The sequence below is a fragment of the Pelmatolapia mariae genome, linkage group LG7 (genome assembly GCF_036321145.2).
Source record: "Pelmatolapia mariae isolate MD_Pm_ZW linkage group LG7, Pm_UMD_F_2, whole genome shotgun sequence".
Classification (NCBI taxonomy): Eukaryota; Metazoa; Chordata; class Actinopteri; order Cichliformes; family Cichlidae; genus Pelmatolapia; species Pelmatolapia mariae.
This window is the reverse complement of record NC_086233.1, coordinates 26,388,138-26,412,500: the sequence shown is the minus strand read 5'-3', so window position 1 is coordinate 26,412,500 and position 24,363 is coordinate 26,388,138. Positions and strand designations below refer to the sequence as shown.

At 36.3% G+C, this 24,363-nt stretch overlaps 1 protein-coding gene across 6 annotated transcripts in view; it reads left to right on the top strand.

The window, feature by feature from the left end:
* Positions 1–6,356: 6,356 nt before the first annotated feature.
* Positions 6,357–24,363, top strand: part of sfswap (splicing factor SWAP) — a 50,311-nt gene continuing 32,304 nt past the window's right edge. For 4 of the 6 annotated variants that reach the window (XM_063478680.1, XM_063478678.1, XM_063478679.1 and 1 more), the window contains exons 1-7: positions 6,357–6,705; positions 8,188–8,351; positions 15,445–15,576; positions 17,629–17,705; positions 20,703–20,928; positions 21,115–21,215; positions 22,058–22,196. In XM_063478680.1, coding sequence (XP_063334750.1) covers positions 6,512–6,705; positions 8,188–8,351; positions 15,445–15,576; positions 17,629–17,705; positions 20,703–20,928; positions 21,115–21,215; positions 22,058–22,196 — 1,033 coding nt within the window. In that variant the 5' untranslated portion in view covers positions 6,357–6,511. Of the gene's footprint in view, positions 7,769–8,187; positions 8,352–15,444; positions 15,577–17,628; positions 17,706–20,702; positions 20,929–21,114; positions 21,216–22,057; positions 22,197–24,363 lie in introns of all 6 variants that reach the window. The other 2 variants (XM_063478683.1, XM_063478681.1) reach the window with 2 other exon arrangements.

Sequence of the window (24,363 nt, the reverse complement as noted above, 5' to 3'; positions counted from 1 at the left end):
CTTCAGATTTCAAACTCTGGAAATGAGGCACTTTTTTCTCTCGTCATATCTTTTTGATGGATTTCAACAGAGAACTGAAAATTCCCATGACTGTTCAACAAAGCCTGCTGTTTCTTACGGTGAAAGAATGATTTTGATGCTCCATATAGATTTAGAGTTACAAAACGTTGTTTGAGGGCAGGTCAAGGCAGTTTTGCTTTGCCTCTACTCAGTTACAGTGTATTACAAGTCATATATCTTCAATAATTTATATTTTATCACTGAATTATGAAGACCTGCAGATTCCCCCATCTCTTCTGAACAAAACGATGTTAGAATGAGCATTCTAGCCCCTACGGTTAAGAAATTATGGCCATTTGTTCGAGGGGAGCCCGGATGTGAGAAATACACTGAAGAAAACCCATAGCTCTCTGTGTGTCTGTGTGTGTAAGGGCTGATTACAGCAGGTGCAGCCAATTTAGCTGACCTAGATATACCAAGCCCAGACTCTTAACAGCCACTGCTCCCTTTAGGCTCTGTGTATGTGTATGTTTGTGTGTCTGTATCAATATTTCTCCCATGTTAAAGTATTACTCCTCCATAATAGTATTTCTGCTAAATCAAAGTACTTTTACTACATCTTAATACTTCTGCTCAATCATAGTATTTCTACTAAATCATAGTATTTTTGAAAAATCATGGTGTTTGTGCCAAATCATGGTTTTGGGGCAAGACCATAATATTTATTTTATGTTATAGTATTACTACTAAGTGGAGGAATGTCTGTTATGTTATAGTATATTTGCTGAATACAGTGTATCTGCCAAATCATAGTATTTATCCCAAATCATAGTATTTATGCGAAATTACAGTATTTCTGCTAAAAAGCAGAAATGGTACCTTTTAGCAGAAATTTCTGTCAAAAGATATTATTTATGTTAAAACTTAGTATTTCTGCTAAATCATAGTATTTGTGCCAAATCATAGTATTTGTACCCAATCATAGTATTTCTGCCATATCATTGTATTTGTGCCAAATCATGGTATTTTTTTGCAAAATCATGGTATTTGTGCCAAATCCTGTTATTTGTGCCCAATTAAAGTTTCTGTTATGTTATAGTATATCTGCTGATTATAATATATGTGCCAAATCATAGTATTTAAAGCAAATCATAATATTTGTGCACAAACATAGTATTTCTGCCAAATTGTAGTATTTGTGCAAAAACATAGAATGTCTGCAAAATCATAGTATATTTGTTATGTTATAGTATTACTACTAAGGCATAGTATTTCTACCTAATCATAGTATTCCTTCAAAATCATAGTATTACTGCAATTTCATAGTGTTTGAGTGACATCGTACTATTTGTGCAAAAACATACTATGTCTGCAAAATCCCAGTATATCTGTTATGTTATAGTATTACTACTAAGGTATAGTATTTCTACCAAATCATAGTATTCCTTCAAAATCATAGTATTACTGCAATTTCGTAGTATTTGAGCAAAATCGTAGTATTTGTGCAAAAACATACTATGTCTGCAAAATCACAGTATGTCTGTTATGTTATAGTATTACTACTAAGGCATAGTATTTCTACCTAATCATAGTATTCCTTCAAAATCATAGTATTACTGCAATTTCATAGTGTTTGAGTGACATCGTAGTATTTGTGCAAAAACATACTATGTCTGCAAAATCCCAGTATATCTGTTATGTTATAGTATTACTACTAAGGTATAGTATTTCTACCTAATCATAATATTCCTTCAACATCATAGTATTACTGCAATTTCATAGTATTTGAGCAAAATCGTAGTATATGTCAAAAACATACTATGTCTGCAAAATCACAGTATGTCTGTTATGTTATAGTATTACTACAAAGGCATAGTATTTCTACCTAATCATAGTATTCCTTCAAAATCATAGTATTACTGCAATTTCATAGTATTTGAGCGACATTGTAGTATATGTGCAAAAACATACTATGTCTGCAAAATCACAGTATATCTGTTATGTTAAAGTATTACTACTAAGTCACAGTATTTCTGCCAATTCGTAGTATTTGTACTAAATCATGGTACTTGTGCCAAATCATAGTATTTTTTGAAAATCATAGTATTCGAACCAAAACATAGTATTTGTACGAAGTCATAGTATTTCTTCTAAATCATAGTATTTCAATCAAATCTCAGTAGTTGTGCTGAAACACAGTATTATTGCCAAATCATAGTATTCGTACTGAAACATAGTATTTGTGCCAAAAGAGTATTTCTACTAAATCATAGTACTTGTGCCAAATCATAGTATTTCTGCCACATTGTGCTAGTTGTGCAAAAACATAGACTGTCTGCAAAGTCATAGTATATCTATTATGTTATAGTATTACTACTAAGTCGTAGACTCTCTATTTTGTTATAGTATATCTGCTGAATACAGTATATGTGCCAAATCATAGTATTTGTAGCAAATCATAGTATTTGTGCTAAAACATAGTATTTCTGCCACATTATAGTATTTGTGTAAAACCAGAATGTCTGCAAAATCATCATATATCTGTTACGTTATAGTATTACTACTAAGGCATAGTATTTCTGGACAATCATAGTATTTCAACTAAATAATAGTATTTCTGCCAAATCATAGTATTTGTTTCAAATCATAGCATCTGAACCAAATCATATTATTTGTGCCAAAACATTGTATTTGTACAAAGTCATAATATCTTTTGTAAATCATAGTATTTCAATCAAATCTCAGTAGTTGTGCTAAAACGCAGTATTATTGCCAAATCATACTATTTCTGCCAAATCATAGTATTTGTACTAAATCATAGTACTTGTGCCAAACTATAGTATTTGTACCCAATTATAGTATTTGTGCCATATCATCGCATTTGTCAGTTCAACTTATTTAACTCTTCTCAACAGCCCAACACCTCTTCTTCACCCCGTTTCAGCAGAATTGTGAGTTTTTGCACCCCTTTTCAGCACAAATCTCAGATTTTTCAGGTGTTTTCGACAGAAATCACTTTTTTAGCAGACATTCTGCTGATTCACCTGTTTTCAGTGCAACTACTTCTTTACCTCTTTTCAGTAGAAATTCTGCTGATTCACCTATTTTAAGCAGAATTTTCAGCCTTTCAGCTCGTATCAGTACAAATCTCAGTATCTTCTGCTCATTTCAGAAGAAACCTTTTCACCTCTCCTCTTTTCAGTAGAAATTTGAACTTCTTTACCCCTTTTAAGCAGAATCTTTGCCATTCCACCTCTTTTCAGCAAAGGTTTCTGTTTTTTCACCTGTTTTCAGCAGAATTATTCAGTTTCTTTACTGCCATACAATTTTTGCAGCTTTTCATCTTTTTCAGTCATTTTCAGCAGACAGCTTCAGCGTTCCGGCATCCACACAGCATTTTCGCAGGAAATGCAAATTTTTCTAGTGTTACTTGTAAACTTTTGCATTTTCAATCTATCACAACAGTAGCAGAAATAACAAAAAATAAGTTAGCATTCAAATCATTGTGAAATAAGTAATAAGATGTACTAAACTTCTGTTACTAAACTGCAATAGCAAGTCTATCCAAATAATGCAGTGAGCAGAAATAAGGAGTCATATTTACACGGTAGCAGTAATTGAATCTACACTTTTTTCAGCTACTATTGTTTTACCTCAGTTCAGTATTTGTGTTAAAGTTAGTTGCTTTAATTTACTTTAATCTTCTTTTAAAATATTCATACCACTGACTTTGCTCTTAGTTGCATTTTTCCCTACTGGACAAGGGTCTATTGCCTGGGAAGATTCTTTCACTGTTACTTTTAAAGGCCCTGAGATTTACAACATCTCACTTATTTTTGGTGTAAGTATGTATTGACTGCCTTTGCAACTCTATTCACTAACTTTAGTCTACTAAATTTGAAAGTTTTTTATTTGATTATTGTGCTGAAATATGGTGACCTTAATTCATTTTATATTTTACTAATCTTTTTCTTTTTCTTTGCATGTCATTGCATCTTTACTTTAATGATAACTACTGTCATTAAAAATAAAATAATACAAAATTAAATGAATTCATTTGGATCTTTCTTCCAGTTAAAATTACTTTTTTTTTATGCCAGCCACATTGATTTGCTGTCAGTGAAGCAATGGGTGCTGCTGTTTTATAGGGTTGCTGATATTAGAGGCAGTTGGTGTAATTTGTCTTGCTCTCTATTCAAAATTACCCACCCTCATTATTTTGATATTGATGGTTTTGATCATGTTATTTATTGTTTCTTTACCAATTTTACACTTCTTTATACCCCTCTAAAATTTGGAACAATGTCTTAGATGTTTACTGTGATGTGTGTTTATTGCAGAATAATTATATCTTTCTTTCTATTAATAACAGAATTTCATATTCACTCACTGAACACTATTGGGTACACTTTGCTAGTACCATGTTGAACCATGTCTTCTTCATGGCATCAATTCATCAAGGTAATGAAAATATTCCTTTGAGATTTTGGTCCATATTGACATTATAGCCTCACATTGTTGCTGCTGATTTATTAGCTGTATTAGGGAGATGCTCTACTGGATTGAGATCTGGCACTGTAGAGGTCATTTAAGTAAACGAGTGAACTCACTGTTATATTCAAGAAATGAGTTGGAGATGATTTAAGCTTTATTTGCTTTTTGGTGCATTATCCTGCTGGAAGCAGCCACCAGAATATGGGTACATTGTGATTTTAAAGGGATCAACATGGTCAGCAACAACATTCAGGTACACTGTGGTGTTTAAACAATGTCCAGTTGGTTCCAAGGAACCCAAAGTGTGCTAAGAAAATATCCCACACCATTACACCACTCTGTAAACCATTGAGATGTTTGTGTGGGAAAATCCCAGTAAACTAGCAGCTCGTCTGGCACCAACAACATACCCTGCTCACAATCACTTAAGTCACCATTCTTCCTCATTCTGATACTCACTTTGAACTTCAACAGGTATTTTGACCACATCTACATGTTTAGCCAACCACAGCTGCATTAACAGTCAGTTAAATAGGTATACATCACAAAGTGACTAGTGGATCTATACTAAATGCATTACTTGTTCCATTTTGTACCTGATAATGCAGCATAATGCCCTACAGAATTTCCTTAGGGATGTGTGAATGTGTGTGTGAATGGGTGGATGGGTGGATGACTGGATATGTAAAGCGCTTTGGGGTCCTTAGGGACCAGTAAAGCGCTATATAAATACAGGCCATTTACCATTTACCATTAATAAAGTATTCTGTTTCTGATTCTAACTGATTGTTGCAAATGCTTAAAAACAATTCACCACAGATGTCTCAGAATCATCCTCGAAAGATCAGGGAATCTCAAAAGCTGAAAAATGTTATTTACACCAAGACCACTGAGCTCTTTATAATTGCCCTTCCTTACTAATCCACATAGGCTCAAACCAACCTTAACCTCCTAGGACCTGGCGTCCACATATGTGGACATCACATTTTGGGTTATTTAGACTAAGATACTCAATTTTGCTCTACAAGGGCCTGATATCCACTTACGAGGACATTATACTGCTACTCTTCTATCAAAATTTTAAACAAATATCCTCATATGTGGCTCTCATTTTTCTTAGAAACAAAAATCAGGTAAAAAAAAATCTTGTAATTCTTTGTTGTCACAGACTGCTCTGATTGTCTGTGATAAATCATCTGACAATAAACAAACTGTTCATCTTAAATAGTAAATGATGTATAATAGATGGACACAAATGAGTATGTCTCATCCTCATACTTCTCATCACAAAGTGCTTTACATCTCACTCATAATTCATATCTAAAAGATGTCTCTAGTAAATCCTTGAACTACTCAGCATCATGTGATTTAATCAAGTTATGCAAATGCAAATTCATTAAACACCAAAACACATCGCTTGCAACACAGTTTTTAAAAATTGTAATTAATATATTTTAATGGCTTTATCAAAAATACTTAACAGCCTGAATAATTACAAATCTTAAACATCCAGCTGTGCTGTAAAATCCACTTTAAGATTATGATGAAATGTTTTGTTTCCATATATTTAAAGTCACTAACTGTTGAATTACCTTAAACACAGGAATTTATCTGTTGAACAAAAGCTTAATATAATAGGGTATTTCACTGCAGCACTTTCGATAATTTGGGAACCACAAAATGTGATTTATATATAGAGTACTTTAAAGCAAAAAGTATAACATAACAGTGGACATTTTTAGCTTACACATTAGGACATTTACTTACTGAACATTAGTGTATACTTTAACTGTGCTCTCGTGAAATTGTCGTAAGTGCCGACCGGATACACAGATGCATTTACTTACTTTTCAACATGGCGGCTCTTGGCGTGTAGTGTTTTGTTTTGGTGCAAAATCCCACGGATTAATGTAACATTTGGAGGACCTGGTAGCCACCTGGTCAACAAAAAGCTATCACGATACCGTCATTGTTGTTACGTCCTTTAAGCTAATCTATTCCTTCGACTATCTGGGAGATGTATCGTCGCGGAGCGGCAAAGAAAGACAGCAAGCCGGTGAAGAAGGATGTGAGTGACAGTGATAAATACGCCGATCTGTTGGTTTTCGGCTATGCCTGCAAACTCTTCCGAGACGACGAAAGGGCTCTTTACCATGATCACGGAAAGCATCTTATCCCATGGATGGGGGACAAGAGCATCATGATTGATAGGTCGGTTGAACAAACTTAGACCGAAACATTATGCTAACAATCTCTCCTGTCCGCTAGCCTGTCTCAAAATTCAAGGGACCACGTTGGAGTTGTTGCTTGTTGAAGCTTGGAAACACCTGCAACTCGCGACGATTGTTTTATTTCTTGCCTCCTAACGTGTCTTGTTGGATGTCCTGAACTAAAAAAGAAAGAAAATTGGAGGGGGGGAAAGAAAAACACCTGGTATCTAAAGTTTCTTCGGTAACATGCTAACTTGCAAATGCCTGTCAGTCTCTGCTAATGTTAGCCATGACTGACCTATTTATGCATTTTGCTGTCAGGTTATTATACACTCCAGCTTACATTATTACAGAACATTGGACAAATGGATTGAATAAAGTTTATTTGAGACTCGTTTAAGACCACTTAGGCCTGCATAGTTCGCGCTAAATATACCTCTTAAATTGACAATTGCAGTAAATGTATAAAAATACTCAAGTTATTTGTGAAATCGGCTTTGCATCTTGGCATGTTATGAGAATTTCCTCTGGAAGCTTTTTTCATGCTTTACAGATGAATAATATGTCTAAGCTATAACCTGTCTTTTTCCTGTTCTTTTCAAACGGAAGTTTTCTAATATAAAGTGGTCAAGTCCCTACAAAACTTGGTATTTTACTATGCTTTTGTTTGCCAGAGCAAATTCTAACAAAGACAAAAGTTACTGTCATTAAGGTGATTCAGTGTATCATTTTGACTAATTTCTTCCACCTTTTTCACAGAAATTGTCCTTGTTGCAAAGTCATTGTAAACCTCCTTGAGTCTTGTATTTCTTTAAACATATAAAGTCAATTGAATCACCTTAGTGTGCAGACCCAACTTATGTTTTATTTGTACAGCCTTTGTTTGTGTGTCTTTATTACATAACCCAGTTTTTCCACAGCAAGGTAGGCTAAGGGGTCCTTCCAAACCCCGAATGCCAACCTCAGCTCCAGATTTCTTTGTCTTCATGAAGAAACTGCAAGTGAGAGATGGCGTAGAGGGACGAACCTTGGAAAATGTCGTCCATTTGGGTTCTTACGGATAGGTATTTATGTGCTCGGGTTTGTGTGAATGTAACTTTCTTTGCAGATTTAGAAGTAATGATGAGTGTTACAGGGGATTATTGAACCCTGTAAGGTAAGAAGCGAGTTGCTTTGTTTGTCTTTTTTTTTTCTTTTTCATTTCTAATGTTGTTGGCCTGTAAAACCAGGAAGAAAATACAGACAGAAAACTTGCTAGGTATATCAGAGCTCTATCCAAAATAATTCCCAAAGACTTAATTAGTATCATTATTGTGACGTATCCATTTTGAGAAAACTTTCATGGAGGGCTTACAGAGGTAGACCAGTTTTATATCTTTTATATTGTGGGTTTTAGGTTTTACTGCCTTGGTAAGTAGGCCCATGTTCTGTATGAAAAGTTTTGTCTACTTCCTTTTCTCTAATCCTTTTTATCATCCAACAGATATGATGGACGTGGTCACTTACATGACCTTTCAGAGTATGACAGTGGGTCATGGAATACATCCTACCAGCTGTCGGAGGAAGAGGCCAGGATTGAGGCGCTCTGCGATGAGGAGAGGTACCTGGCACTGCACACTGACCTGCTGGAAGAGGAAGCTAGACAAGGTGAGCAGGATGCTCGTTTAAACATTTAGCAGTAATAGTTTAAAAAAAAGAGTGATATTAAAGGCAAGGAAAAATAATTTCAAAACATCTTATTTACCTTAAATCTGCTGGAGCTGTTAAATAGGATATCATGACCTTACTTTTGTAATCTGTTTTCAAAAGCTGGTTTTGTGTCAGTAGCTCAAACTTGTTTTCTATTTGTAGTCAGGCCTTTTTAATAAAGATGTAGTTGCATGGGCTGATATGTCAGGGGATGCTCACTTAACAGCATTTTTGCTGTCTTCATCTTTTGCTCCAGTAGAAATTTTAAGGTAATGTATACTGGTTCTTAGGATTTCCCATTTGTGATGAACACACTGACATTTACTTATTGCTAAGTTACAGCTTGTTGTCAATACGCTGGGGGAAGAAATTAAGTGATCCTCTGCTGAATTTGTAAATTTGTTTGCTTACAAAAAAAATGAACAGTCAGGTAAACAGGTGGCTTGATTTTAATGGAAAGAAACATAATATCATCCAAAACTCCAGGAAAAAAAGTTATAAATTAAATTGCATGTCACTGAGTGAAGTAAATATTTGATCCCGAAGCAAAATATGACTTGTTTGAGATACCTTGTTGGTAAGCACAACGGTAAGATGTTTTTTTTTGTAGTTATTCCCCACGTGTGCACACGTTTCAGGAGGGATTCTTTGTTGAAACTCTTAAGTCTTCTGGCTTTAGAGTTGGTGTTTGTCAACCCAAACCTTCAGCTCCCTCCACAGATTCTGTAGGACTCAGGAATGGCTGGGCCTATCCATGACCTTAATGTGCTTCTTCTTCAGCCACTCCTTTGTTGCCTTGGTCGGATTTTAATGGGTCATCGTCATGCTGGGAGATCTATCTATGACCCATCTTCAGTGTTCCGGCTAAGGGAAGGAAGTTCTCATCCAAGATCTTATTGTACAGGGCCCCGCCCATTAATTAGCCCCTCAATGTGGTGAAGTCATCCTGTACCTTTAGTAGAAAAACAGCCCCAAAGCATAATGCTACCACCTCTGTGCTTGGCTGTGGGGATGGTGTTCTTTGGGTCATAATCAGCATTTCTCTTTCCCCAAAGGCTGCAGGTCGGGTTGACCACGGCACTTTCTCCCAAGCCTTGGAGATGTTCACTGGCAAGCTTAAAATGGACCATCGCACGTGCCTTCTTTAGCAAGGGGACTTTGTGGGCTTTGCAAGAATAATTGATGCTCATTTGATTTCTTTCAACAGTTATCAACTTCTCATCAAGCAGTTTGCTCATTCCAGCCTTATGCAGGTCTATGATCTTGTCCCTGGTGGAAAAGTAGGAATGGAACAAATTGAGTATCTTCTGTGTGCTACATGGACACAGTATGTGGAAGCCAGAATTCTTGCTGGGAAGGAGTTTAAGTCTCTGGCTAGAACTGAACCAATGATCTTGATGTCCTCATTTCTACTGTGACACTTGGATGGCTGAATCAGAAATTGGCGTAAACATCGTGAAAGCTTGGATCCATTATTTTTGTATCAGCAGTTCAGGCTGGCGGCACTGATGTATTGGTGTGATATATTTTCTCGACACACTTCGGGTTCGCTGTTACCAACTTTAAACAGCAGAGCCGACCTGAGTGTTGTTGCTGACCATGTCCATCCTTTTATTACCCATCTTCTGATGGCTTTCCAGCATGATGATGCATGTGTGTCACAAAGCTCAGATCACCTCAATCTGATTTCATTAGCATGACACTGAGTTCTTTGCACTCAAATAGCCTCCACAGTCACCAGATCTCAATCCATTAGAGCACCTTAGGGATGTGGTGAAACGGAAGGTTTGCATTATGAAAAACTACTACAAACTTAGTAGGTTAATGTTTATTGCTGCTTCTGTCATGCCTATCATATTACACTAATTCAATTTATCAGGTCCTCTTTTGAACTCGTGTCATGCCTGTCTTGCTTTTTCACAGTTTAGAAATTTTCACTCTCTTCAAAGGCAGTCTGTGTCAGTGTTTTAATTACTATCCAGTGCGTTTTAATTTCAGGCATGCATCATCTTATGAGACTTCTTCTGCAGACTGCCACTGCACATAAAACTTGGATTTTATCCCAACAAAAAATTGACAAGTCACATTTGCTAAAAAGTTTAATCTAGGCTTCTTAACAAAATCTCTGGATTTTTTTTTCCAGGCCTAATCTTCAGAGCAGAGTGACACCCCCTTTCTAAGGCCTTTTCAGCTTTTAGACTCTTAAAAAGCGCTGGCTTTAACTCTTGAGTTGAAGAGCCGCAATTTCTATGGAAATCACATTTGACTCATCTAGGATACTTGCATCTCACTCATTTTACATAATATAATGAAACTGGCTGTTTTGATGACAAAGCATCCTTCTGAAAGACAGACGTAATGACTGTAATTGAATTTAATAAGCCACAGTTTTAAGTGAAATATAGTCTCTTATGCTCAAACTGACAGGTCAGAAGGAATCAGCTAATGGTTTGTGTAAAACATACACACACACACACTGCAGAAGGTGGATCTTGCAGTCCGGTTTGCCCTTGAATTTGGAGATCTGACCCCATTTTGCTGAGGCGATTACCCATCTGTCCACTTAAGGGGCAGTGGGAAGCATAAGAAATATTTATAGTTCAATGAATTTCAGTAGAAAAGGGTTGGCTACGGGGTCCAACATGCATACTCCCTGTCCCCTTTTATATATTACATTGGTAGCATTATAACTATTTGTATATCATAATGATCATGAGTTATTTGAGATTTTACATATATATATGTATATATGTATATATATATATATATATATGTGTGTGTGTGTGTGTGTGTGTGTGTGTATATATATATATATATATATATATATATATATATATATATATATATACATACATACATATATATATATATATATATATATATATATATATATATATATATATATATATATATATATATATATATATATATATATATATATATACATACATATATACATATATATATATATATATATATATATATATATATATATATATATATATATATATATATATATATATATATATATATATATATATATATATATATATACATACATATATATATATATATATACATACATTGCTTGCTTGCCAGCTGTATGCTTTGTATAGGTTGTTGCTTTCATCTCGGAGTGGAGTAAACATTCTTCAGTGGCTCTTAAAATGCAATTTAGTTCATATATTTATTTTCTGGGTGAAAAGCAACCAACTAAGGCAGGGGTCCCCAATCCCAGTCCACGAGGGCCGGTGTCCCTGCAGGTTTTAGATGTATCCTTGATCCATCACAACTGATTTAAATGGATAAATTACCTTCTCAACATGTCTTGAAGTTCTCCAGAGGCCTGGTAATGAACTAATTATGTGATTCAGGTGTGTTGACCCAGGGTGAGCTCTAAAACCTGCAGGGACACCGGCCCTCGTGGACTGGGATTAGGGACCCCAGAACTAAGGGAAGATATGTCAAGTTTTCAAACCCATTCATATTCATTGACCAGAATAAATAAACATTAGGTTTTAAAGGCCAATTGTAAGAAGAATTTTGTGAGCCTGTTAAAGTTTTCTATATATCTGCATGAGTATGTCCTAAAAGTACACAAAAACAATTAACAACAGTATGGTACAACCTTACGAAAAATATTAGCTCGTTTTGAATTTGATGGCAGAAAGGCATCTCAAAAACGCTGGGAGAGAGGACACAAAAAGCTGGAGAAGTAAGTGGTACTAAAAAGAAACAGCTGGAGGAACATTTTGCAACTAATTAGGTTAACTGGCAACAGATCTGTAGCATCGCTGGTTAGAGAAAGAACATCTTAGAGAGGCAGGGTTTCTCAGAAGTAAAGATGGACAGACATTCACCAATCGGCTGAAAAACTCTCTCTACAAATTGTGGAACAGTAATGTTGCAATGATGTCCCTTAACATAAAATCGTAAAAGACTTTGAATATCTTATTATATACGGTAGACAGTGTTGGGCAAGTTACTTTGAAAAAGTAATTAATTATAGCTAATAGTTACTTCTTCAAAAAAGTAACTGAGTTAGTAACTGAGTTACAAGACTCTAAAAGTAATTAATTACTTGAAAAGTAACTATTGCGTTACTTAAAAAAAAAAAGTTTAACATTTTTTCCAGGGTATAATTGGCCATTTTTAACTACTTTTGATTTTCCCTCCACATTTTACCTTTAAAAACTATTTACTTTGCCTTGTTTGGTATCATCCTTTTCAGCACAACCTCACGTGTCTGAATTTACAGTTATGTTTTCATTTTGACATACTGTATTAACACAATTGATCTAAAATCAGACAAAAACATAAAATCCGAGTAGAAGAAGTTATATTTTTACTGTAACAACCACAAACATGTTTATTGAATCATATTTCATAACTTTAAATGCAAATATAAATTGTCAATTTTAAAATCATATGCACAAGTTTTGCAAACAACAAAGTTATTTGCAGCCATTTACCTTTTACCCCTTTTTTAAATAACCATTTCAAACTATTTACAGAACAATCAGCTGTTCTGCATTCAATAAGATGCCACACAAATTATTTGTGCCACTCCAAATATTTCTGTCCACTATAAAGGAGAACGTCACAGCTTGATACCTGCAGGTCTGACAGCAGCAGGTGTATCACTCCTGTTTCTACCTGGAGACAGCAGTCGCCTCATTGTTTTGACACAAAACTATCCACAACACTACACACTAACTACACAAGACAACACATTAACTACACACTCCAAACACGCTAAATGTCACAAGTCTCTCACATCTCAAAACTCGCTCTCTTTTTCTGCTTTCTTTCTCTCTCTCTCTCTCTCTCTCTCTCTCTCTCGCTCGCCGTCACTCCTAAAACTTCCCCCTCTTCCTAAACAACCAAATGTCATGTTGCCATATCATTTTTGATTGGTCGACATGGTTCATTTTTCCACCAACACGAAGGGGCTGGGTTTTTTTTGATTTTTTTTTTTTAAGCTCTAGCAAGCGCTCTCATAAGCAGAGAGAGCTAGCGCTGTGCTTAGACGGTAAACGTGATGAAACTATTGAGGAAAAAACGCCGCGTATATATTGTTTATCATGACTCTGGTTTTACTTGGCCTATCAACACAATTTATAAACTGGTATATATCACCTTGTTGCTTTGTCATCTTGAAGTGGTCATGTGATTGGCTTACCACGACTACTTTATTCTTGCTCAGTCAAACAGCAGCACTCATGCGATTGTTTTGCCCCCTGAGCTCCAGGTGTTGTACCAAAAAGTGATCGTCAGGCAGAAAGTGATTGCTGTTCACGGCAGCGCGCACAGCTGCTTAAAGCTGTAGCGCCCAAATTACTTACGTAGACAGCTACTTCTGTACAACTGATAGGTGCGGTAAGCTGAAGACGGCTTCAACCGCACCACATTTTCTTGTTAGTAACGGTAACGGTGTTGTAACGATAGAAGTAGTAATTAGTTAGATTACTCGTTACTGAAAAAAGTAAGGCTGTTATTCCCATCACTGACGGTAGATAATATCATTAAATCATTATGAGAATCAGAAGTCGTCTCTGTGCGCAAGGGACAATGCCAGATATAAATAATGGATTCCTGTGATCTTTGGACCCTCAGGTGGCACTGCATTAAAAATACACGATTCTGTCATGGAAATCATGGAATTAGCTGAGGAACACTTGTCAGAAACCATTGCCTGCATCCACAAAAGCTGTTATACAAAGAAGAAGCCATATGTTAACGTGATCCGGAAATGCTGCCATCTCCCCTGAGCCTAAACTCAGTTCAAATGGACTACCAGCATTCAGTCCAAAAGCCTGTATCTCTGATGGGGGCGGCTGAGTTGACATGTTGCACATCTGAAAGGCACCACCAGTCTTGGAAGTTATATACAGGTTTTAAAGCAACATACGCTCCCATCCAGAAGATTTATATTTCACCAAGATATTCCTGTAGCGCAGACTGCATCTATTACAATAGCATAGATTTGTAGTAGATGAGTCTAAGCGCTGAACTGCTCTGTTTGCAGTCCAGATGTTTCACCAACTGAAACATTTAGCGCGTCATGAAATGGAAAAAATACAACAAAGATGATCCAGGACTGTTGAGTTTTTAGAATCCTCTATCAGACAGGAATGAGGCAACATTCCTCTCACAGAAGTCCAACGGTCTTCTCAGTTCCCAGTTGTTTACGGGCTGCTGTTAAAAGAAGAGGGGATGCTGCACAGTGATAAACACAGCCCGACCCTAGCTTTTCTGATATATGTCGTTTCCATCGAATTCAAAGTGACCTTGTTTTATTCTTAAAATGTAATATTTTCTCAGTTAAAACATCTGATATTTTTTATATTCTATTATGAATGAAATATGTGTTTATGAAAATTACAAGGTATTGTATTCTGTTTTTATTTATATTTTATATAACATTTCAATTTTGGAGGGCAGTTGGGGTTGTACTCACTCCAATTCATCTTTTACCTTTCTTTGTACAATTGATTTGTGTGCAAAAGGTACCTTTCTTTGTGCATGACCAACTCTCTCATGAGATTCAGCTCAGACAGGCATCCTGACATTTTCTTTTAGTATACCTTGGTGTTATTCAGAATTCCCTTTTCTTTTCTGTTAATGATGGTCTGTTGTTTTGGCCCAAGCGTGACACACAAAGATCCATACGATGACACTGCTAACCCCCCCTGTGTGTCAAAGATGGGAAGCAGGAGGTTCTTACTCCTCCTATGCAGTAAATAATGCATACTAATGCTTCTCATTTAAACCACAAAGTTTTATTTTGGTCTCATCAACACACAAGACTGGACTGCGTCATTGTTTTGTTAAATTTTTCATCCACTACACGTCTGTATACTGTATATCTAATTAAAACTGACACAGTATCAACTTACAGAGAATAACATTTGTTATCTTCACAGATAGATGTCCTTCATCAAAATCAAAAGTCATCATCAGTTTGTGCAGGCTGGTTTAAAGTGTTCATCAACATTGCAGTCTCTCTTTTTTTTTTTCCTGATTATGTGTGTTTCCTAATCCTTCACAGAGGAGGAGTATAAACGTCTGAGTGAGGCTCTGGCTGATGAAGGCTCTTACAACGCCGTGGCTTTCAAATACAGCGCTGACTACTATGACCCCTCTCAGCCCACTGAGGAGGAGGATGCTAACAAGGAACCTGGTGAGAACTCATCACAACTTCCCAGAGTAATGTAGTTACCGTGGGCTCTGTGTCATGTCTAGAATTGTAGTTGATTGTGTGTGCTGCAGTCTGCTGTGAAGAACACAGCAGGTCTTTCTGATATATAACATTTCTTATATAACATTTACAAAAAACAAAAAAAACAACTTTTTTAAATCCAAACAGCCATCTGCCCATTCATACACTTGAGGTGTTTGCTGAAGTTTAATTTTTGCCTTAAAAAAAGCTCATGACAAATGTGCAAAAAATTCAATATTGCACTAGAATATCACCTCATCTAATCACCTCGCACCATCTGTGTTACTTTTAGTCCTCTATCTGTTTCTGACTTCTTATTATGACTTCTTTTGTGAGGAGCCTTCATGGATTCCCTAGTCCCTTGTGCAGACCTTAAGCTAACAGCCTTTTTCCCAAATGTCATCTAAACAGACCCTTTGCCCTCCAACACACCCTTGTCATGTCTGGAATGACTTCCCAAACATCCTCATGCTCAAGAAAAAAAAAATTAAGACTGCTTCCTAAAAGATAGACACTGAGACTGACACAGTTACTTCTGCTTTAAATATCTGATATACACACAGACTAGTTAAGCAGACTAGATGCCTCTCTGTGTCTCTGGTGAATTTGTAGAGCTGACCCCATGGTATTCAAACATCTGCTAAAGATTCAGATGCCTGTAGAGGGTGACTTTGTGGAAAAAGTCAGAAAGGTCTCACATTTGATCTAGTTTGAGTTTAGCTCTATTTAAACTCTGAAACATTAATAAAAAAGTGGTCAAGAACTTCCCTCTTACCAATTCATATCCACAGGGACAAAGAGAGCATTAGAGCTTAAGGAAATATATCCCACTAGCCCACTGACAAACAATGGGCTGTGAGGTCAGTTTCATGACCATTGATTAACAGCCACCGATCAAAGACCATTGATCAATGACAAATGGCCATGATTGCCACAAAGAGTTGGGGAATGGCTGATCAGTGGTTTCACCTGCAGTCAGCTGAGACTGAAGAAGTCACTTGAGTGACGAAACATTTCTCCTACTGAAAACGCTACGTCTAGATGAACAGAATCAACTTTTTGGATTTATATTTCAATTATTTGGTTCTGATTGATAGCCAAATCAGAAGGTTAAATTCAGTACAGTTTATTACGTGTTCTGTCAAAACATGATAAATGCGTCTTATTGTTAGCCTCTCTGTTAAACTCCACACCAATCATTAGCCAGTCATTTCACAATATACCAATTAGTTTCACATCCTGTCAAAATAAGGAAGCTAATTTGAATAAGCAGTATCTCTTTGCTGAGGTTATTTAAATAATTCACTCCGTCTTCACTGAGTAGCTACTCTGTAGTGTGGCTTTAAATAAAGATAATGCTGGACTTCCCATTAAAAATGATCCGTTTCAATGGTTTTTATTTTAATGTGTAATTACCAATGAGATTTACTTTATATAAGATTTAAGAACAAGCTATATTATCCAGTTGCAAGTAGTTTAACCCTGATAACAGTGCTATTATATAACTATATTGAACAGTATTGCTTTTTTTTTTTTTTTTTACATTTTACTGTATAGCCCTTTATAAGCCTGTCGATTACATATTGTTGCCATGGCACACCTTCCACATGCACCCAAGTGGAATCCATAAGCTTTGCTTTTTTTCTTTTTTAATTGCTTCAGAGATGCCTTTTATTAATATAAAGGGCCCCTTATTGGTGCAAACTCCCTACAGTACCTGATTAAATATTTAAGATCGTTTCCACCTGACCTGTATGTTGTCGTCAAGATGAAGGTAAAGGCTAGAGTGCTGTTTTGCTTTGATGTATTTGTGTAGTGGGGAGGTTGGTAGAGGGCATGAGTTTCATCCATTTTTAAAATGTTTTAGGAGTTCAGAAATAATCTTAATGTTATTGCTCAACTGGGTAGATATAAAGTGGGGTTTGTTAGTTTTTTTGTTGCCGATGATTATCAAAAGTTAATCTGTTTATCGGTATATTTATTTTCCATTCTCATGTCCCTTCATTTGTGTAGAGGAGGCAGAGCCTGAAGAGAGTGAAGAACCATTCGTTGCTCCCGCAGGGCTTTCTATCCCTCCTGATGTGGAGTTGGTGAGTGTTAGATATTCTGCTTCGTTTCTTGAAACTCTGACTTTTTCTGTCTTTTTTAGATGGATCTTTAAATGAGTTCAGTTCATTCTTTTCTTTTTCTCATTCTCATTTTCTCACAGACCAAAAAAACATTTTCAAAATCCTATTATCACAATATTTAAAAAACAAAAATACTGTACACACTTAACAAATGCTCGCTACTTTCACAATAAGTAGTGAGCTCACAGATGATGGCGTGTCAGAGTGAAAACCAAGCTGGGGAATACACTGTGGTTACTTTGCTTTAGAAAACAAAACAAAAAATCAGAATACTAGCTTATGAGATGAGCTGGAAAAACAGAAATGTAATTCATGTGCCGATTTGCAACCTTGTCAGACATGCTGATCATTCGCTTTTGTAGATGATCGAGTGGCGGTCACTTTGAATTGTATCTCCCTTTCCTTCATGAAGAATAGGCTGGTGCAGCCTGTGCTAAAGGTGCTAATAAAGAAAATACTGAAGCGCCTTTCTTTTGTATTCAGAGAATTCAGCCGCCTCTTATTATGGCTGCCACTTACTTACTAGTTGAAAACACTTCAAAATGAGAAGTGTGCCAAGCTTATAGAATCATTCCCGAGAAGATTTAAGTCTGTCCAAAATCCTTTAACCAAGTAATATGGGAAGGATCCGAATACTTCATATAAAAAGAAATTCAGGCATTTATTTTCAGTGAATAAACTAACTATGCAGAAATATGGAAAACTTAATGATCTGTAGACTTTCAAAATGAGCTGTATGTACAGTGTGCTCTATGTTTAAATGCGATGTCACGACATTCTACATGTGTCTTAACTATAGATTTATGTTGTGTTGTCTGCCTTGGTTTTGGAATCACAGATTCAAATATTTTCTATATAACACGCAAACCAAAGCAACAGAAATGACTCAATTAATTGACTCTGCAATAAGTTGAAAATACTGCAAGCAGAGTTTCACCGGGGTTTGCTGAAAGGGGATTTTGTCCTGCAAATGTGGAAAGCAGCTGACATACTGAAATAACTTGCCTTGTGATGACTATATTATTGACATTTGTGTATTTTTAAAAAGAAAAATAAGTATTAAATTGTATGGCTGTCCAGCCTTGCTCTGAGGCAGAATGCCACATAGTTTTTGTTTGTGAAAAAAACACTTCTGTGCCAAAAGATAATGTTTCACATTGACATACCATCTAAAGAAGGAAACAGTTGAAGTAATACAAAAATATTAAATTTTCTGTTGCTTTGTTGTGTCTGATATCCACGACCAGAAGCCTGATGATCCCTGTAGCCACTGTCCTATGCAAAGAGAGTCGGTCTCTCCTGTCGTTGTACACAGATGTTGAGAAGTGATCCATCCCACTTAGGAATTAGTGGCAGCGTATAGGGAGAGACTTTTTATGTGAAAGCAACGAATGCGCTTTTCCTGCTTTTCTTCTTTCAAAGATGAATATAAAAGAGTCACTCTCCCCTGTCAGGGATTAACACTTGTCGGGAAGCATAACACCTCCCTGAGGAAATGCTAGGGCAAATATTGCATGTGAAAAAAGGCATGCTTTAATGCCAGTATTATACCATGGTGGGTGTATGAGAATTAAAACAACCTTGTGTTTGCATACATACAAACACAGCATAGCTGCTGCTGTGTATGATTTGCATATATTATCAATCTCTACTCCTTGGTTTGTAGGGAATACCACCAGGAGAAGCCCTTGAATATTGGGCACCTTCACAACACAGCCTGATGGGATTCTAATATTTACCTGAAGGATAGATAAATATGTCTGTGACACACTAAAATAAGAGCATGGCTCAGTTTGACGTGCCTTATTTCTCACAAGCTTCTTAATGAAACTATTCAAGGCCTGGTTCAAAATTATTAAGCTGGTAAAATTAAATTATTCATATGCTATGAAAAAGACATTTTTATTATAGCAGCTACCAGTCCATTAATTAGATTAGTTCTGTTTTAGTAGTCTTAAGGTGGACTTTTGCCATTTTCATTTGCCGTTATTAATTATTTTATGATTATTAGATTTGCCCTTGTTTTCACAAGTATAGCTTAATAATAGGTAACACTGAGAGAGAGCAGAGCAGTTTACCTCAAAAGGTCCTTGGCCAAGGATGTCTTTGAGCATTTTAGATAAGGTCAGGGTGTCACATTTTAGTACAGCTCTAGTAATAAGTACAGGTGCAAATTAATCTCTACTCACTAACCTTTGTCAACTGAGAGACAATATGGTTGTAAACATTACATATTACTTTCACATTGGCATTCCTAATGGCTATTCTTTGGGTAACAGTGTTGCAGAATAATAGGTGCGAGGCACCATGCTCTCCTCTTTTTTTATGAGATAAAATAAGTACGTAAAAGTTCCAAACACCCTTTTCCCTTAATTGCTAAGTTCGTAAGTGGAAGTGAGAAGGGATTGTGTATGTCAGGAAGTCCTTGGCAGCTTAAAAGACAATAATGATCTGTTTTTGTTGGACGCCAGTCTTTTTTTGGCCAGTGTTTTGAAAGGTGGTATTTATTATGACTTTCAACTTGATGGGATATGTGTATTCTTTGGAAGACTGCTGCACTTCTCTGTACTCTCTAGGTATTGTCAAAGATTAATCATTGAAAGCACACAAGGCGACCAATAATGAATGAATAATGGACCATTTCTTGTTCCACTGATTTCCACCCCGTGTGTATTTTCAGAATTAATGTCATCACAATGAGCATAAGAGTGCTGGGCATGAAAATGTTTCTGTAACAAAATTGCCTCTGTCCTTGGTGTACTGTGTGTTGCATCTTAATGCCCCGTCTGTGGTGCCGATGCTTATTTGTCACAAATTTTTCACCACGTGTCTTAAAGGAGAAAAGTTTTCTCCTTTGCAAATTAAAAAAAAAATTGTGTTTTTCAGACACTGAAACATGATAATGGAAACTGTCTGCATTTTTAAATGCAATTTCTTAATTTCTTGACTCTTTTGTAGCCAGCAACCATCAAGACCCACAACATCATTGAGAAGACGGCCAACTTTGTCTGTCAGCAGGGGGCTCAGTTTGAGATAGTGTTGAAGGCGAAGCAGTCTGGTAACTCCCAGTTTGACTTCCTTCGTTTTGACCATTACCTGAACCCTTATTACAAATACATCCTGCGGTCCATGAAGGAAGGTCGATATAATGTTGCCTCTGACAGCAAGAAGGAGCAGTCGCAGGGTGAGTTACAGAAAGCATTCACTGGATCCACCACATTACATATGCATGTGTCTCGTACGGTAACTAATGTGTAATTGTTAGATTGATCACAACGTATAAGTAGTCAAACAGTGCGGAATACACTAAAAACATTCATTATTGGCATTAATTTGTTTCATGTGTACATTGTGTTTTTTCTTTCTGCAGAATCTGATTCTGATGATTCAGATGATGATGGAGATGGGAGCTACCTCCATCCCAGCCTTTTTGCCCCTAAAAGGAGCTCACGCCTGGAGGAGCTAATGAAGGTATTGTAATTTTTTTCTTTCTTTTTTTTCTTATAGTAGAAATCTGAGGTTTGTTACCACAGTTTGTTACAAACAGGCTTGTTACCACAGAATTCTTTTAGGTCGACTGGAATATTAATAGGAGAAATTTCTCAGCCAAATATAATGCTGATATTTTTCTGAAAAGATACTCAAATGTTGAGATGCCTAATTTTGTTTGTGAACATAAGTTAATGTTTTGGGTGGGGTTTTTGTGGGGTAGGGGGTGTTCTGTAAGAATGATCCATTTCTAACCAGTAGCACCATCTGGCATCTAAAATTGAATTTACATGCCTTTAATGCAACCCAAGTCTGTTACTGAGACTAATATCTTAGAGCTTTATTCTGTTTCCCGGTCTTCATGTTACTTCAGTTGTTAGTGCTTTCATGTGTCTTGTCATTAGAGCCATTAGTCTTTGTGCAGCAATAATGGGAGCATGCCTCTTTAAAGAAACATAATGAGCTTCTTTTAGTAGAAGCTGCCTAACAGTTGTCTCCCATCAAGAGGGATTTTGTTTTCAGATTTTCCCCTGTAATTTTCTACAGAAGACTCATGTTTTAATGTTTAAGGTTTCATGGGGTTAAAGCTTAAATCTTGTAGAATTGTAATATCACAATAAGGACGATGACTGTGTATGATTTGAATAATGCAAGATATTTAAATACATGCCGTTTTAGAGGGCTTTGAAGATATTTTAATGCATGAAATGCTCCTTTCTCATGTAGTGCTTGCGGGAACTCAAATCTTTTAGTATTGCTTTGCAACAAACAACATAATGGTGTGAAATGTTATTTTCACCGGACTGGCCTTTTTTGTCTTGTAGCCTCTTAAGGTAATGGACCCAGATCATCCCCTGGCAGCACTAATTCAAAAAGCCCAACAGGAAAGAAATGGGACAGCAGCAGTGGCAACAAACCAAGAGGAAGCTCCAGCTAGTCTACCAACGCAATACAGCGCCGACCGTGAGTAGAGTCATTCTGATAGAAAAACGCATTTTGACATTTTTAGTTTTTCAGTCATGGTCTTTACATGATGGGTCCCTCTGTACTATTTTGTTCAGCTTTTGTCTTATACTCTGCCAGTTATTCATCAAAACTCCCTTCAACAAATACTGAGTGTAGTCTATCATTGAGGAAAATGGTTTCCAGTCTCTGCAGCAAAGAAATATTGAATTCAGTGGGGTTTTTTCCCATGGTAGGCCAGGCGTACTAAATGGTTAACCTGACCTGAGCCAGTATTCAGATCCACAAAGACCTTTGGCTTGGGGTTATGACAGGCAGAGAGATCGAAGGCTTGATAACATGATAAACGTGTACTGTGGTGCTAATCTGGGTATCAGATGAGTGCTTGAATGAACTGTTTCACATGTGATTTTAAAGGGATTGCTCAGACTTCATGTATAAATAAACACAGGGAGATTATATTGTTCGATGAAATCCTTATCTTGCCAGACTCCATTAAAAAAAAATTCTACTATAACAAAATAAAAATTCTAACAAGATAAAAATAAATAAAATGAGTATCCTAGAAATTTAAAGAATAGTTCAAGTAATGAATGTGCAAACAGTGAAATGAGTTAAAGAGTTTTAAAAAAGCTTGAGTTGTATTTATTTTTTTTAAATGCATTCACTCTAACTTTTTAAGTTAATCTGATAACGTCTAAACATGGCTTCGTGCATGAATGCCACCCTAGTTCACCTGACCCTAAAAGTCCATGATGACACGCCTGTCAGGTCAGAGCATAATGGCATTTTACTATAACTTTCAAGGTAGCACAAGACTGAATGCATGCTGTGACTTAAACTGATGGTTTTCTCTTGATAACACACTCCAGTATCTTGAGTTTCAGTTCTGATTAAGATCTTTCTTTTGGATGATAGCAGTAATGTCAGGGTGAAAAAAATCAAATCAATTTCTAATGTTCGATGTTCAAGGTCTGAACATCAAGACTTTTCCATATTTCTGCCGAAAACATCAGACTACTGAGGATGTTATTATGCCTAGCTACGGGTATTCAAATATAATATTAAAAAGAGGGATATCTCTCTGAATTTAAGAGCGAACATCCTTTCATTGGGTGGTGTTGTGCAACAAGTCTTTTGCATGTAAGGGTGAAAACCCCAGGCAATCTGTCAAAACGCCTAAAAAACACTTTCAGTTTTCTTGATAGAGAAAATTGGTTATGTCATTAAAGTCAACCAGTTTAGTGACTAATGTGTTAATATCTCCCAGCCTTTTGACACTTTGACACTGACCATTTATTTTGTCCTCGTCCCTTTATTGCACATTCTTCTTTCTTTTTCAATAACAGTCTTTGTGATATAAACCTGCTGATGATTGAGAAACTTTTCTTGGACAGGGGCCACACGTTGACTTTTATAACCCAGTTGCCAAAATAGCTGGAAGTCTTTGTAAATATGCCAGTGATTTAAATTCTGTATTTATTTAACAGTAGGATGATGCAATACACAACACTCTGGGAACATGGAGACCAATTGCTATCAATGCTTTCAGTTGATGACACTAAATGGGTGTCATGGCTGCACAGCAGGAAGGAAAGTTTAGTGGCTGAACTATTTTTCTGCAGAGCCACCCTAACCTGAATATGTACCTGTGTAACCTGTAAACCTCTGTAAGTTGGGACTAGGTAAAACAGTTAGAGTTCTGTTTGCAAATGATTAGCAAAAAATGAATTAATTAATAAAACTGGCTAAAAAGTTTTATCGTTTTACATTTATTTTTGCAACAGATCTTTTGTGGAGTTATTTTTCTTGTTTTTAAGTTTTTAATTAAGGTCCTCTATAACATTTGCTCACTGTTCAGTTCAGTTCAAGCTAAGATGACTGAAACGGGTCACTAAAAAAAGTAAAACTTTGAGTTTTTTCGATAAACCTGATGGAGGATTATTAACTGTTGACTGCAGATGCCTTTGTATATGGATTGTTCGAGATCTCTCACATGGTCCAAGTGAAATAACTGCATGTTGGTTGTTTAGTGAACTTATAATGTTAAAAGAAGAGATTATTTGACTTTGACAGAAATTCCTTAACACTGCATTCTTTTTAAGACGATCAAGTTTTGGTACCTTTGCAAAAAGAGATTTCTGGTCCTGCAGAAGTCTGTGGAAAA